At 63.2% G+C, this 13,125-nt stretch overlaps 1 protein-coding gene across 5 annotated transcripts; it reads right to left on the bottom strand.

Moving 5' to 3' along the window:
- Positions 1–479: 479 nt before the first annotated feature.
- On the bottom strand, positions 480–12,643 carry LOC104369449 (AP-3 complex subunit beta-2). 5 transcript variants are annotated; one of them, XM_042803930.1, is made up of 29 exons: positions 12,257–12,643; positions 9,809–10,058; positions 9,124–9,199; positions 8,948–9,022; positions 8,719–8,814; positions 8,472–8,632; positions 8,264–8,330; positions 7,473–7,655; positions 7,174–7,350; positions 6,839–6,936; positions 6,511–6,565; positions 6,286–6,357; positions 6,067–6,129; positions 5,716–5,848; positions 5,524–5,633; positions 5,271–5,447; positions 5,000–5,186; positions 4,780–4,898; positions 4,473–4,584; positions 3,987–4,182; positions 3,737–3,911; positions 3,598–3,652; positions 3,072–3,178; positions 2,738–2,969; positions 2,551–2,635; positions 1,993–2,090; positions 1,871–1,894; positions 1,193–1,331; positions 480–968 (listed from the first exon to the last, which is right to left on the bottom strand). In XM_042803930.1, exons 2-29 carry the CDS (start codon positions 10,033–10,035, stop codon positions 818–820), a joined length of 3,450 nt encoding a protein of 1,149 aa, XP_042659864.1. In that variant the 5' UTR covers positions 10,036–10,058; positions 12,257–12,643; the 3' UTR covers positions 480–817. The 5 variants fall into 5 exon arrangements, with proteins under 5 accessions (XP_042659864.1, XP_042659865.1, XP_042659867.1 ...); XM_042803931.1 differs by lacking the exon at positions 9,809–10,058 and having other exon boundaries at positions 2,738–2,987; positions 12,257–12,640; XM_042803933.1 differs by lacking the exon at positions 9,809–10,058 and having other exon boundaries at positions 12,257–12,639.
- Positions 12,644–13,125: the final 482 nt, after the last annotated feature.

Raw genomic sequence — 13,125 nt, 5'->3', positions numbered from 1 at the left:
AGATCTTGATAAAGAGTCAAATTTCCCTTTTTTTTTTTTTTTTTTTCTTTTTTTTTTTCAATTTGGAGATGAAAAGCCTCCCAGAGCCGGCCCCAGGAATCCCTCCAGTGACACTGCAGAATAGACCCAGCCCTGACGTAGCAGGTATTTCTGCGGTCAAAGCACGAGCTATTCTGCTTTGAATAAATAGCTGGAAACCTCCCAGGACTCCTCAGATCCCTGGTCGGGACAGAATGCCTCCTGTCCTCCGCCAAGCCCCAGAGGGCTTTACCCTGACCCTGTCGGTGCCGGGTGTTCTTCAAGAGCCAGCAGACATCCGATTCAAGCAGTGCCATCCCCAGGGGATTTGTGTGTTCCCCGTTGCCTAAGGAATGGCTGATGTCCCCCGTTGCTGTCTTGGGGATGCTGACAGAGCCTGGTGCAGGGGCAGTTTGGGGCTGACCCGGCCATGTGCACACAGAGCAGAGGAGGGGAGGGGAGTGGGTTCAAGAGCTTTATTGGGAGATCCTGGCCATAATAAATAGGGATTATACTGGGTGACAGTGGTGAGGGGCTGGGGGCTGGAGGCACACTGTGCTCCCGTGGGGGCCGGAGCCGCTGCCTCCCCTCTGAGCGTGACATCGCCCTGCATCCCATCCGCCGTGTCCCGCTCCTTCCAGTGGCGAAGCCACCCCAGAGGTCGCTGCCTGCTGCCCCTCTGGGGATCGGGGCAGGGAATAATCCGGCAGAAATCGGGACAGGGAGCGTTTTGGGAAGCAGTGTTGGGGCAGAGGGGGGAGTGGGAGGGCAGGGCCGTGGAGGTGGCGGGACTCGGCTGTCACTGTGCCAGGGCCTGGATGATGTCCTTCACCAGCATGGTGCCGATAACCATCTTCTCGCTGTTGACGGTCAGCTGGGCCGCGGCGCCCTCCCGTCGCTCCAGGGTGATGAGCACCAGGCTCCCGCTTGTCACCGTCTTGGCCGCGAACCTGTCCGCCGGCAAACACGGGGCTTCAGGGCGAGCTGCCTGCCTGCCACCCTCCTGTCCCCTGGGATGCTCCAGCGGGGACTGGAGAGGCGTTTTCCACCATCGCATGTGGGTTCATGCAGGCTCCTTGTCCTAAAGGAAGCCCTGGGTGTCCCCACTGTGATTCGGGTGGGACCGGAGAGGTGACACAGCGCCCGCCTGGTCCCACTGTGGAAGTCCAGCTACCTGTACTCGTTGTCGGCACCGCAGGGCACGCGGCCCACGTTGGCAGCTGCGGTCACTTGCTGGACGATGGCGTGGTCGCTCCGGCATTTCTCGGACAGCGTCAGCTTCTCCGTGATCTCACTCATGCCCGTCAGCTTCCCTGGAGCAGGCAGCAGAGGAACCTGCCCGTCTCCAGGCATGCACCCAGCGGCTGTGTTCCTGTTCTGCCGTCCCCAAACCAAGCCCCTCCAGCCGCCAGCTCCCTGCATCCAGGTCCCCCCACGACATCCTGGCCTGGCTGCCCTGCTTGCTCCTCTCCAGCCCGGCAGGATGGATTCAGGAAAACCCTTCACATCCCTGCCCAGTGGCAGCAGCCACATCCCTGGGAACGGGCTCCTCTGCTCAGTGACAGCGATGGGGCCGGGTGCTGCAGGGCACCGAGCACCCATCGCTCAGCGAAGACCCCCGGGGCCAGGGCAAGGATGCTGCTGCTCCGGGAGCACAGGGACGCGGGGCCAGGGCGTCCCCGTCTCTCACCAGACATGGTGCCGGGAGTGCCAGGGGTGGCGTGAGCCCTCCACACTGCGCAGAGACCCCGTGGGGCCGCCCTGGGGTCACCCCGACCTGCAGGCTACGGGGTGTAGGAGGGGGGATGAGGGGAGCAGAGCTAGTCTAGGGGCCTGCCGAATGGCCACTTACCCTCGCCCGGCCGTGCGAGGTGCTCTAAGGGCCATGGTGAGGGCGGCAGAAGGGACAAAATGGGGGGTGAGCTTTGGTGCTGGGGTGGTGGGTGCCCGCGCACCGCCCCGTCCCCCACTCACCCTGCTCCTTCTTGAACTCGTTCTCACTCATGAAGACAGGGGCCATGAGCTCCCCCACGGGTGGCTGGATGGAGACGTAGAAGTGGCGGGTGTGGGTGCTGGGGAGACAAGCGGGTGAGGGGGCCACATGCTCAAAATGTCCCCCCCGGTGCCCTGCTTCCCGTCCCTGCCCTGGGCTGGAGGGAAACTGAGGCACAGAAGGTGTCAGGTAAAGGGGAACCTGTCAGGCTGGACCTGGGGCTGCTGCTACCTCCTTGTCCCTTGCAGGGAGTCCAGTGCTGTCCCCCAACCACCCCATGCCCATCCCGGTGTCCCCCCTCCCCTGGAAGGACCCTGGTGCCTGTCCTGCTGCCCTCGATCCCCACTGTCCCCTGGGGTACCCTGTCCAGCTGTCACTTGTCCCCTGCCACTCCATGTCCCTTGGAGGGATGTTGGTGCCCATCCCACTTTCCCCGTCCCCTCGAGCACCCGTGCCCTGCCCCACTGTCCCCCATCCCCGGAGCACCCCACACTGCCCCCACACCCTGGGACACCCGTCCCGTCCTGCTGGATGCTCACCACAGCTGGAAGTTGGCTGCCTGGGTGGAGTCGCAGAAGTCGATGCCCATCACCACGCTGGCCGCGTCCCCGGGCGCCAGGCGCTCTGAAAACCACAGGGCTGCCACCGCATCCCCTGCGCCACCCAACCCCTGTCCCCAGTCAATCACAGCCGTGCCGTGCCGTGCCGTGCCGTGCCGTGCCGTACCGATCTCAGGGAACTCCTGGATCCGCATGCCGGAGAGCGGCTTGGGCTCGCTGACCCGCAGGCTCTTCACCTCAGCGTCAGTGTTGTTGGAGATCTGGATCTGGACAGCCACCATGTGGGGGTCCCCCGGGAAGGGCCGGCGGCTGAAGCAGTACTCGACCGAGAGCCCCTCGCCCGCCATGCGGTGCAGCAGCTCGTAGGTCCTCACCGCGCCGAATGCCGGGCTCAGCAGCTGCAGGGGACCGAGGGACTGGCATGGGCTGCTGACCTGTTCCTTCCCCCAGGTGGCAGGAATCTCGGGAGCCCCCCCGGGAAAGGTGTGGGGGACACTTACAGCGGGTGCCAGGGAGGTGTCGGTGAGCGTGAGGCCCTCCAGATCGGTCACCAGGCTGGCGGAAACGATGCTGCTGGAGGGGATGGGCTGGGGAGGAGGCGGGGTGACTGCGGGGTGGGGGCGGAGGGGGAGGAAAGGGTTAACAGAGCTCTGATGAGCCACAGCCCCATGGGGACAACCTCAGTGGCACAGCCCCACTGGGGACAACCCGGTGGCATAGCCCCATGGGGACAACCTTGGTGGCACACCTGCATGGGGACAACCCTGTAGGCACAACCCCACAGGTACAGCTGCTTGGGGACAAGCCCATGTGCACAGCCCCAACAGGGACAGCCCCTCTGGCACAGCCACCTGCCCCACAGCCACCCTCTGGGGACAAGGACCGCTCACCCCACCAGTCCCTCTCCTGACTCAGCAACTCCCAAAGGACCCATGAGGCCCTGACCCCACTGGGGCGGGTGCCCGTGCCTCAGTTTCCCCAGCATCACCGCGACGGCCAACCCGCCTGCCCTGGGCAGCCACTCACAGTCATCCAGGTCAAGCAGGGAGATTTCCTTGGGGCCGGCTCTGCTGCTGGGGGGCTGCAAGGGGACAGGATTGGGAGGGGGGGTGAATGGGGGATCTGGGGGTCCCCACACTGTCCCCCAGCCGAGCCCGGCCCTCACCGCCTTCCTCTGCTTGGCTTCTGCCTCGGAGCCAGAGTCAGAGCCCGAGGAGCTGCTCTCAGAGCCGCTGGCTTCCTCTGACGAGGTCTCGGCACGGCCCTTCCTCCCCTGCGGTGCCTTCTTCTTCTTGGCCTTTTTTGTTCCCTCCTCTTCCTCCTCCTCTTCCTCGCTGGGGCTGCGGGGAGAGCCCGGCTCAGGGCGGGCTGCGGCAGGGGTTTGGCTGGGGGCACCCCACCTTCCCAGGGGGTACCTGCCCGCGCTCCCCGGGGCTGCCTTCCTGGAGCCTTCCTTCTCCTTCCTCTTCATCCTCTTCTCCTCCTCCTCCTTGTCCTCTGACTGCTCCCCGCTGCCTTCCTCCTCCTCGTCCTCCTCCTCCTCCTCGCTGCCGGAGCTGGAGCTGCTGGAGCTGCTGCTGGTGCCGCTCTCCTCGCTGACGGACTCGGGCTCTGCGGGGGGTACGGCTCAGCCCTGCTACTGCGTCCCACCGCATCCCCCCATCCTCCCACAGCACCCCACTGCGCCCCCACACCCGCTGCTGCCTCCCCACTGCCCCCTCCCACTGCGTCCTGCTGCACCCCTGCACCCCTCCACCGCATCCCCACTAACACCCCCGCATCCCCATCCCTCCGTGTCCCTTGCCACATCCCCACCACGATGGGATGACCCCACTGCAGTGTCCCCTGCCTGATGTCCCTACCACAGTGACCCATGCCCTGCCATGCCACCAGGTCCTCACCACTGTCCGCTGACTCCGTGGGCCCCGACTCGCCCTCCGAGTCAGAGTAGAAAGGTTTCTCCACCTTCTCCTTCCTCTTCTCGCGACTGGTGCACTTGGTCCACTCAGGAACCTGTTGGCACAGGGTTGATGGAGACACAATCACCCATGGCTGCGGGGCCCAAACAGCAGCCCTTGCCCCACTCCTGTCCCCAAGTGGGTGTGTGGGCACCAGAGGCCATGGGGCAGCTGAGCAGCACCTGGGCACCTTCAAGACCTCGAGATGATGCCTCCACCTTGTCCCAGCACCTTGGGGTGCTCCACTCACCTCCACGTTCCTCACGGAGGGGTCGGGGGCCTCGTCCGGCCAGTCAGGCAGCTCCTGGTAGCCCACAGCCTTGGCGTTGAGCAGGTGGGACAGAGAACCCAGCTGGAAATGGTCCCGATCTACAGCGGAGTGAGAGGTGGCAGCAGGTCGGGGACAGCCATGTAGCACCATGGTGACAGCCGGCCCCGTGTCCCCATGCCCTGTGGCCAGGGGTGGGTACCTTTGAAGGAGGATTCCAAGATGGGAGCAGGTTTTTGGGCCAGGAAGAGCTTCTTGGCGTACTTGTTGAGGGCCCCGCTCTTTTCGGTGGGCACGATGAGCTGGCGGATGAAGCGAGCCCTGTCGCGGATGTCGTAATTCTGGTCGTACTTGGCCAAGTTGAGGACGTACTGGGTCAGCAGCTTGCTCTGCGTCAGAGAACATGCTCAGGGCCAGCCTCTCCTTCCCTGGTGGGGAAACTGAGGCACGCCGTTGGGCCACATCACCGGTACCTGCTTGGAGTTGGTCAGGTAGAGCTTAGCCGCCAGGTTGATGACCTGCAACTTGACGATGTCCTCCTCGTTGGTGAAGGACTTGGCCATCTTGCGCAGCACGTCGGGCGCGATCTTGGGCACGTGCTCGCAGTACTCACCGATGAGCCACAAGATGCTGGCCCGCGCCATCGGCACCTGCAAAATTCCCCCCGGGCACATGGCACCACTGCCACTCCCTTGGTCCCGTGGGCCATGCAACGCCGCCACCCACCTGGATGTTGTCGGTGAGCTTGGCCATGTGCTTAATGATCTCGCTGTGCTGGGCCGGCTGCATCTGCAGCAGCTTTTTGATGACCACCACGGATTCGGCCACTACCAGCTCTGCAAGCAGAGACCCGGCCTCAGCGAGGTCCTGCCCTGAGGGTGGTGGAGCCCCCATTTCACCCCCACCACGTGCACTCACCGTCTCGGTTGGAGAGGAGCTGGACCAGACCGTTGAGGCAGGTGTCCCGCACCTTCCCGATGTTGGTGGCACAGCGCCCGATGGCTTGGATGGTGGCCGCCACAAAGTCCTTGTCCATGCTGCGGATGTAGGTCTGCGTGGCGGACACACATAAAACATGTCACCCACATGCTGGTGCCGGGCATCTCCCCTTGTGATGGTCACACCCTGGGGCTCTTTGAAAGCCACCCATGGGGTTAACATGCCACTCCTCCTGGTGGTGCTCTCCTCCGTCCCCTCCATGGCGGTGTTTTGGCACCCAGAGCCATGCCACGGTGGCACCCCAGTGGCTTCAGTATGGCCATGACATACCTGGAACTCCCGCAGGATGGTGGAGATGTTGGTCTCGTTGGCCAGGTTGGTGAGGACCTCCAGCTGGGGGAAAGAGGAAAAGATGAGCAGCACGGGGGCATGCCGCCAGGGCAGGGCGTCCTTGCTGTCCTCCTGTGGAGGATGGCTGCCCCATAGGGAAGGGCTCCGTGAAGCCCTAGAGCCACCAGTGATGGGTTCTGCTGGGTGTTTCCAGCTCACCTTGAGGATCTTGATCTGTGTGGGGTCCGTGGAGCGGATGTAGAAGCTCTTGAGGTAGGGCTCAAACATCCCCTGCATGCAGAGCCAGCGGCGTTAGTGCCATGCCTGTCCCCTCCTCTCTGAGGCCACCCGCAGGCAGCTGGCCCTGGTGACCCTGTTGGCTAGTCCTCATTCCGCTCCAGAGTCAACAGGGCCAACTCCTCCCACACTGAGTCTGAGACTTACGCGCCGTTTGATGGACATGGTGGCCACGTTCTGGAGCACAACATACTGCACCTCGCTGTGGAAACAAAGAGGGGACAACCATCAGGGGGCAGGGCCAGAACCCCCCAGCACGTCCCTGTTAAGATGGGACAGGACCCACCACCAGACCAGTGCCACCTCGACGCTGCCACCCCATGTCTGGACCAGGCCGGGCCAAAAACCCCTTTTTTTTGGCAATTCACCCCAACCTAATATCCCTGCAGGTGTGGGCTTTTTTGGGGTCTCTCTCAGGGTCTTGGGAGTCCCACCAACCAGGGTGGCAGGGTAGGGGACCACCACAACCACAGACCTGTGACTCCGCAGGAGCCGCACCAGTGCCTTGGCAATGACGCCAACCTCCGCCTTGGGTGCCAGGTGGAAGTAGAGCTGCGCCACGGCCATCACCACCTGTGGGGACACAGCCGAGCGTCACCCGGTGGGCACGGGGACACCCCAAGGGATGGCTGTGTCCCCCAGAGTCCCACTCGGCAGCATCGGGAGAATGTCTGACCCTGGGGATGCCAAGCCCTGGGAGTCCCTCGAGCACCCCGGTGGCTCCTTGGCCAGCGGGGACATCACGAGCCCCGTCTGACGGGCACCACTGGTGGCCTCCGGGGCTGGACAGGGCTGGGGCAGGGGCCTCACCGCGGCGTTGCGGCTCTGCAGCAGGGGCTTGGTGTTGCGCAGGAGCAGGCGGTGGTCGGGGTCCATGACGTAGGGCTTGCGCTTGGCCAACGAGGCCGCCTCCGCCTTGGCGTCCTTGGCATCCTCCTCCTCAGAGCCGTAGAAAGCCTTCTCGGCGCTCTCCTCCAGCAAGGACTCCTGCTGACAGGTGGGACGCCTTGCAGCCCCCCAACAGCGGCCCCCCTTCGCCCCACCTCCCCGGGGGCTCGCTTCCAGGGCACCCTGAGGCTTCCAGGGCACCCCGAGTCTCCCGCACTCACATTCTGGTTGGGGCTGAGGAACTGGGTGCGTGCGTAGCGGGTCAGCATGTTGATGATGACCACCTGCCCCCACTCCTCCACATCGATGAGCAGGTTGCAGAGCTTGCGGTAGTTCTTGTGGATGAGGTCGATGCGCTCGGGGCAGACCTCCTCGAATGCCATCACCACGCTGCCGGCCACCAGCTGGGGAGAGGAAGCCCGGCCTGACTCACCAGGGTGGTGGCATCTCTGGGGAGATGCCGGCTTGGTGGAGATGGTGGCTGCGTCCCCGCGAGGATGCTGGATCGGTGGGCACAGCGGCACCCCGGTGAGGAGCCTGGGTTGGCAGGGATGGCTGTATCCCTACGAGGATGCCAGCCCAGCGGGGAGAGTGGCAACCCTGTGAGGGTGCCGGGTTGGTGGGGATGGTGGCTTCCTCGTGGAGATGCATGTCTGGTGAAGATGGTGGCATCCCCACGAGGATGTTGGTCTGTTGGGGACAGCAGCATCTCCACGAGGATGCCAGCTCTGCACGGATGGCTGCATTCCCCCGAGCAAGGCAATTTGGTGGAGATGTCTGCATCCCCGTAGGGATGGTGGACCAGTGGGGACGGTGACATCCCCATGAGGATGCAGGCTCGGTGGGGACAGCAGCACCACTGCAAGAATTCCCGCTCTGCATGAATGGCAGCATCCCCATGAAGAAACCCATTTGGTGGGGACATTTGCATCCCCACAAGGATGCCAGGTAAGTGGGGACAGTGCCGTCCCCAGGTTCAGGGGCAAGGGAAACACGGGGCACCCCTGCTCACCGTGGTCTTGTCCGCCAGCAGCTTCTCGATCACTTCGATGAGCTGGTCCTTCTGGTCTGAGTCGAGGCTGTGAGGGAAGAGCAGGGCAGGTGTGGCCGGAGCAAAGTCCCCTCCATCCCTGCCTGTCCCTCCCTGCCCCAAGCAGCTGAGACCCCAGCACTGGACCCTTACTGGTACCCCCAACATTTAGCAGGTGACCCCCTGTTACCTGTACAGCTTGGGGATGGCATGGGCGGCCGTCTTGCGCACGTAAGGGGACATATCCGAGGCGGCCTCCTTGATGGCCAACATCATGATGGGCACAATGATGGGCACGCGGATGCTGGAGAGAACCCTCAGGGCGCTGGCGCGGATCAGCTGGTTGGGGTCCTGTGGGGACATGTGGGGGGATGCAGCACAACTATGAGGGGCTCACTGCCCCCCCAGACCCTCCCTGGGTCTCAAAACCAGCCCACCTTGAGTCCTCGCTGGAAGGTGGAGATGGAGAGCAGGGCCAGGTCCTGCTGCTCCTCTGCGTAGCGCACCAGGTAGACATACACCAGCTTCTTCACCTGTGGATGAAGGTGGTGGGGCCACCTCAGAGCCCCCAAAACCCAGCCCATCCCCAAAACCCTCCTTCAGGGGAGGCACGAGACCCTGAGGACACCCATGGGTGCCACCAGGGCTACCCGAGACCACACTCACCTCGATGTTCTTGCAGGCAACGTTTTTCACCACAGCTGGGAAGAGGTCAGAGGCATTTTTACCCCGGGCGATCATCTAGGGGGCAAAGGAGCGGCGTGACACCAGGTGGGTGGCACGGCACAGCACGGCACAGCACGGCACAGCTCGGCACCGGCAGTGGTCCCAACAACACCCACCGCCACGATCCTCTTCATGGCCTCCAGCTTGAGCGAATCCTTGTTGCTATCGAGCATCTCCTTGAGGTCATCGTGCCTGCACCGCACCCAGGGAGGAAAAAAAATCCCATTTTCAATTTTTAGTCATTTTTAACCATTTTTTGTCCTTTTTAATTGCTCCATCATGCTGGCAACTTGAACCTTCACCGTGCAATATTTATGGGGACAGGAGTTGGGTTACAGCCAGGTGAAAGAGAAGCCAGAGGGACCGGCGTGGTGCTGGCACCATCCTGAGTGCTGAGATGAGAATCCTGTCCTATCCTGGCTGTGGTTGTCACCCTAGGATGTCCCCAAATCGCTTCCCAGGCAGCAGGGTCCCATCACCGGCTCCATCCCGGCCACCAGCCCAGCTTGACTGAGCGTCCCTTGTCCCCTCATGGGCATGGTGGCATGGATGTGCCAGTGCACCCCGAAGCAAAGCCCTTTCCCAGTCCCCTCCCTTGGCTGGGAAAATGCCACCAGCCCTTTATAAGGCTGGTTATCACCTCCGTCCACTTTCTAAGGGACACTTGTCCCTACCAAACCGGGGGGACCTGCAAGGCTGCACCCACCCACAGCAGCTGGGGGTGGCACCCGTGGGACAATGCTCGGCCAGAGCCACCGTGGCCAGAGGGTCCCGGGGGACTCCTTCAGGGGGGGGTCTTACCGTGGCGAAGGCCCAGTGCCGGTGGCCACTGTGGACTCGGTGCCAGCGAGCGGCCGCAGCTCGTCTGCTCGCAGGGCGCTGTAGCAAGCGGGTTGTCCAGCCTCGGTGGCCAACACCGGGCTTGTCACCTCCTCGGCCGCGTCACCACCCGCCGGTGTTTTCGGCCGCCCGGCTGGCCCCGCCGGTAGCTGCCGCAGCAGCTTCTGCACCGGTGGCAGGGACAGCATGGCTTTGGCTGGGGGTGGTGGCCCTGGGGACGGTGACAGGGCTGTGGCCCTGCTCCTCCTCCCGGCACAGCCGGCTGAAACCTGATGCTGTTGTTGGCGTTGGGTTGCAGCCACAACTGCGACGCCCTTCCTGGTAGACAAGGCCACCCCCGGGGTGTCACATCCCAAGTGACACCCGTCCTGCAGCTGGGGCCTGGGGACACTGCAGGGAGCTCCTTTCCCGGGTGTTTTGAGTGGCTCAGTCCTGGCCAGGGACCCCACGTCATGATGGGACACCCCCCTGGGTGGTGGGGTGGCAGGGTAGGACACCTGTGGGTGTTCTACCTGGTAGCGGGGTGGTACTTGGGGGGGCATTTTGCTTACCCTATATGCCGTACACAGCTCATGGGACAGTGACAGATCTGGTGTGGCCTCAAGGGGACAGGCTCCAGGGCAGGGCAGCACGCAAGCGATGGGGACACTGGCAGGGGGTCAGGGCTGGGGGGGACACTGCCAGGCAGGGGGACACTGGTGGCATGTCAGTGCCGGAGGGATGCTTCCAGACTGGGGTACACTGCCAGTGGGGGTCAGGGTGAGGGGACACTGCCAGCTTGGGGACAGGAACACTGCCAGAGTGGGGGACATTGCCAGGGGCCAGAGGTAGGGGGACGTGGCCAAACTGGGGGATAGTGTCAGGGGCTCATGGAAGGCAGGGACAATGTGAGATGGGGACACTGCCAGTGGGTGAGGGATGGGAGACGTTGCCAGAGTGGGGGACACTGCCAAGGGGTCAGAGCTGGGGGGACACTGCCACAGTGGGGGACAACGCCAGGGACCCAGGGAAGGGGAGACACTGTGAAATAGGGACACTGCCAGTGAGTCATGGATGGGGGACACATCCAGAGTGTGGGACAGCGGCCGGGGGTCAGGACCAGGGGCCACTGTTACACTTGGGGACACTGCCAGGGGTTCAGGGAGGGGGGACACATCCAGACTAGGGCACACTGCCTGCAGGGTAGGGCTTGGGCTACATTGCTAGAGTGGGGGACACTGCCAGGAGGGCAGGGGTGGGGGACACTGCTAGAATGGAGGATGCTGTTAGCAAGTCGGGGGGGGACACACATCCAGATTGGGGGACACTGGCAGGGGGGCAAGGCAGGGGCGTCACTGTCAGAGTGGATGACACTACCAGAGGGTCAGGGATGAGGGACACTGCCAAATGAGGAGTTGGGGACACACATCCAGATTGGGGGACACTGCCAGTGGATCAGGGGTGGGGGGACACTGGCAGAGTGGGGGACACTGCCAACAAGCCAGGGAGGGGAGGATTCTTGCTGAGTGGGGGGACACTGCCAGGGGGTGATGGATGGGGGACACTGCCAGGCTGGGGGACACTGTCAGGGTTCCAGAGACGGGGGATACACACAGACTGGGGGACACTGCTGGGGGCTCAGGGTGGGGGGACACTGCCAGAGCGAGGGACACAGTGCCTCAGGGCTGGGGGGACACTGACAGATGTGGGGACACTGCCAGCGGTGAGGGGTGCCACTGCCAGACAGGAGGACACTGCTGCAGCATTAGGGAAGGGTGCAGAAATGGGGGACAGTGCCTGAAAGGGGGACACCGGCAGCGAGTCAGGGAGCGGAGACACTGCCAGACTGGGGACACTACCAGCAGGTTCGGGGTGTGTGTGTGGGGGGCACATCCAGAGTTGGGGGCACAGACAAGGCTGGAGGGACAACGGGATGCGACATGCCTGCAGATACCGGAACCACCCCCCCCCCTTCATCTGTGTCCCCGTCCCCACCCCCAGCAGCCTGCCCCACACGGGGGTGACATTTCTCAGCTCCCCCCCGCTGGGGACCTTGCTGGGGGGGTGCCATCACCCGGGGACACCGGCGAGAGCCACAGGAGCCAGCAGAGCCCGGGGCAGGGACACCGTGCCTGGGGCACCCCCAGCGCACGGTGGGGGGTGCAGCGGTGGTCCCTGCGCATCCCCCCCCCCCCGCCACACTGTCTCCAAAACCCCGCCGTGTTCCCCCGAGTCCCTCCCCGGTCGTTGTGACCCGCAGCGGCGGTACCATGACCGCGTCCCCCCGTCCCCCCGTCCCCGTCCCCGTCCCCTCCCCAGGGACCCTGCCGAGCCCCCAGTCAGGTCCCACGCCCCCGCCGGGACGGCGGCCCAGGCCCGCGGTGGCGGCCACCCCCGGCCGTTGTCCCCTGTCCCCCCCACCGTCCCCACCTCTTGTAGTCGGAGGAGAAGATGCCGCCGCTGGCGGGGTCGTGGCCGTACTCGGGCTCCCCCAGGCTGGAGGAGCCCCCCTTCTCCTCCCCGTAGGCCGGGCCGGCCGCCATGGCGGCGGGATGCGGTCGGGATGCGGCCGGTTGGGATGCCGGGACTGATGTCAGCGTCATGCGGGGACGGGGACCGCCCTAACGCTCCCCACGCTCCCCACCCTGCGGGGACGCTCGGCTGCGGGGGGCATCGCCCAGGCGGCCCGAGCCCTCCCGGGAGTTGGGGGGGGGCACCCTCAGGAGGGGTCCCCCGCCCTGCAGCACCCCCCGCCCCGCCCAGGTTTGGGTGCCAGCCCGTGGAAGAATGGGTGTAAGTCAGGATTTCGGTAGCAGCAGTGCCTGAGACGTGATTGCGTGGTCTGTGTCACATAGCTCGTATATCACACATCATACCGGCCGCTACAGGTATAGAGATTTACATGATATTACATTGTAATACATGATGCGATATCAAGGCTTTTTATATTACATTGTCTCATATTATGTGACATTACGCTATTATTTCATACCTTGCTTGGTATACGTTATAGAAGTTATATGCTACATGCTATATGGTCTGTACCATATATTAGGTTACGTAACACATGACATTGCATTATACAATATTACGGATGACATCATTTTCATGATATTATAGAACCCATATTCTAACATACCAGGCTATACCTACTCCTTAATCCATAATCAAGAATCCTATTCTGCATCCGATATCCTACGTTGTACGCTCTATGTTATGTTGCGTGTTAGACTACATTCTACTACATAACTACATTGCAGATAATATTAATTCCATTCTCTGTTCTTCATTCTATATTC

The sequence above is a fragment of the Tyto alba genome, unplaced genomic scaffold (assembly GCF_018691265.1).
Source record: "Tyto alba isolate M040663 unplaced genomic scaffold, T.alba_DEE_v4.0 Super-Scaffold_41, whole genome shotgun sequence".
NCBI classification, from domain to species: domain Eukaryota; kingdom Metazoa; phylum Chordata; class Aves; order Strigiformes; family Tytonidae; genus Tyto; species Tyto alba.
The sequence above is the reverse complement of the archived record's forward strand: the minus strand, read 5'-3'. Positions and strand labels throughout refer to the sequence as shown.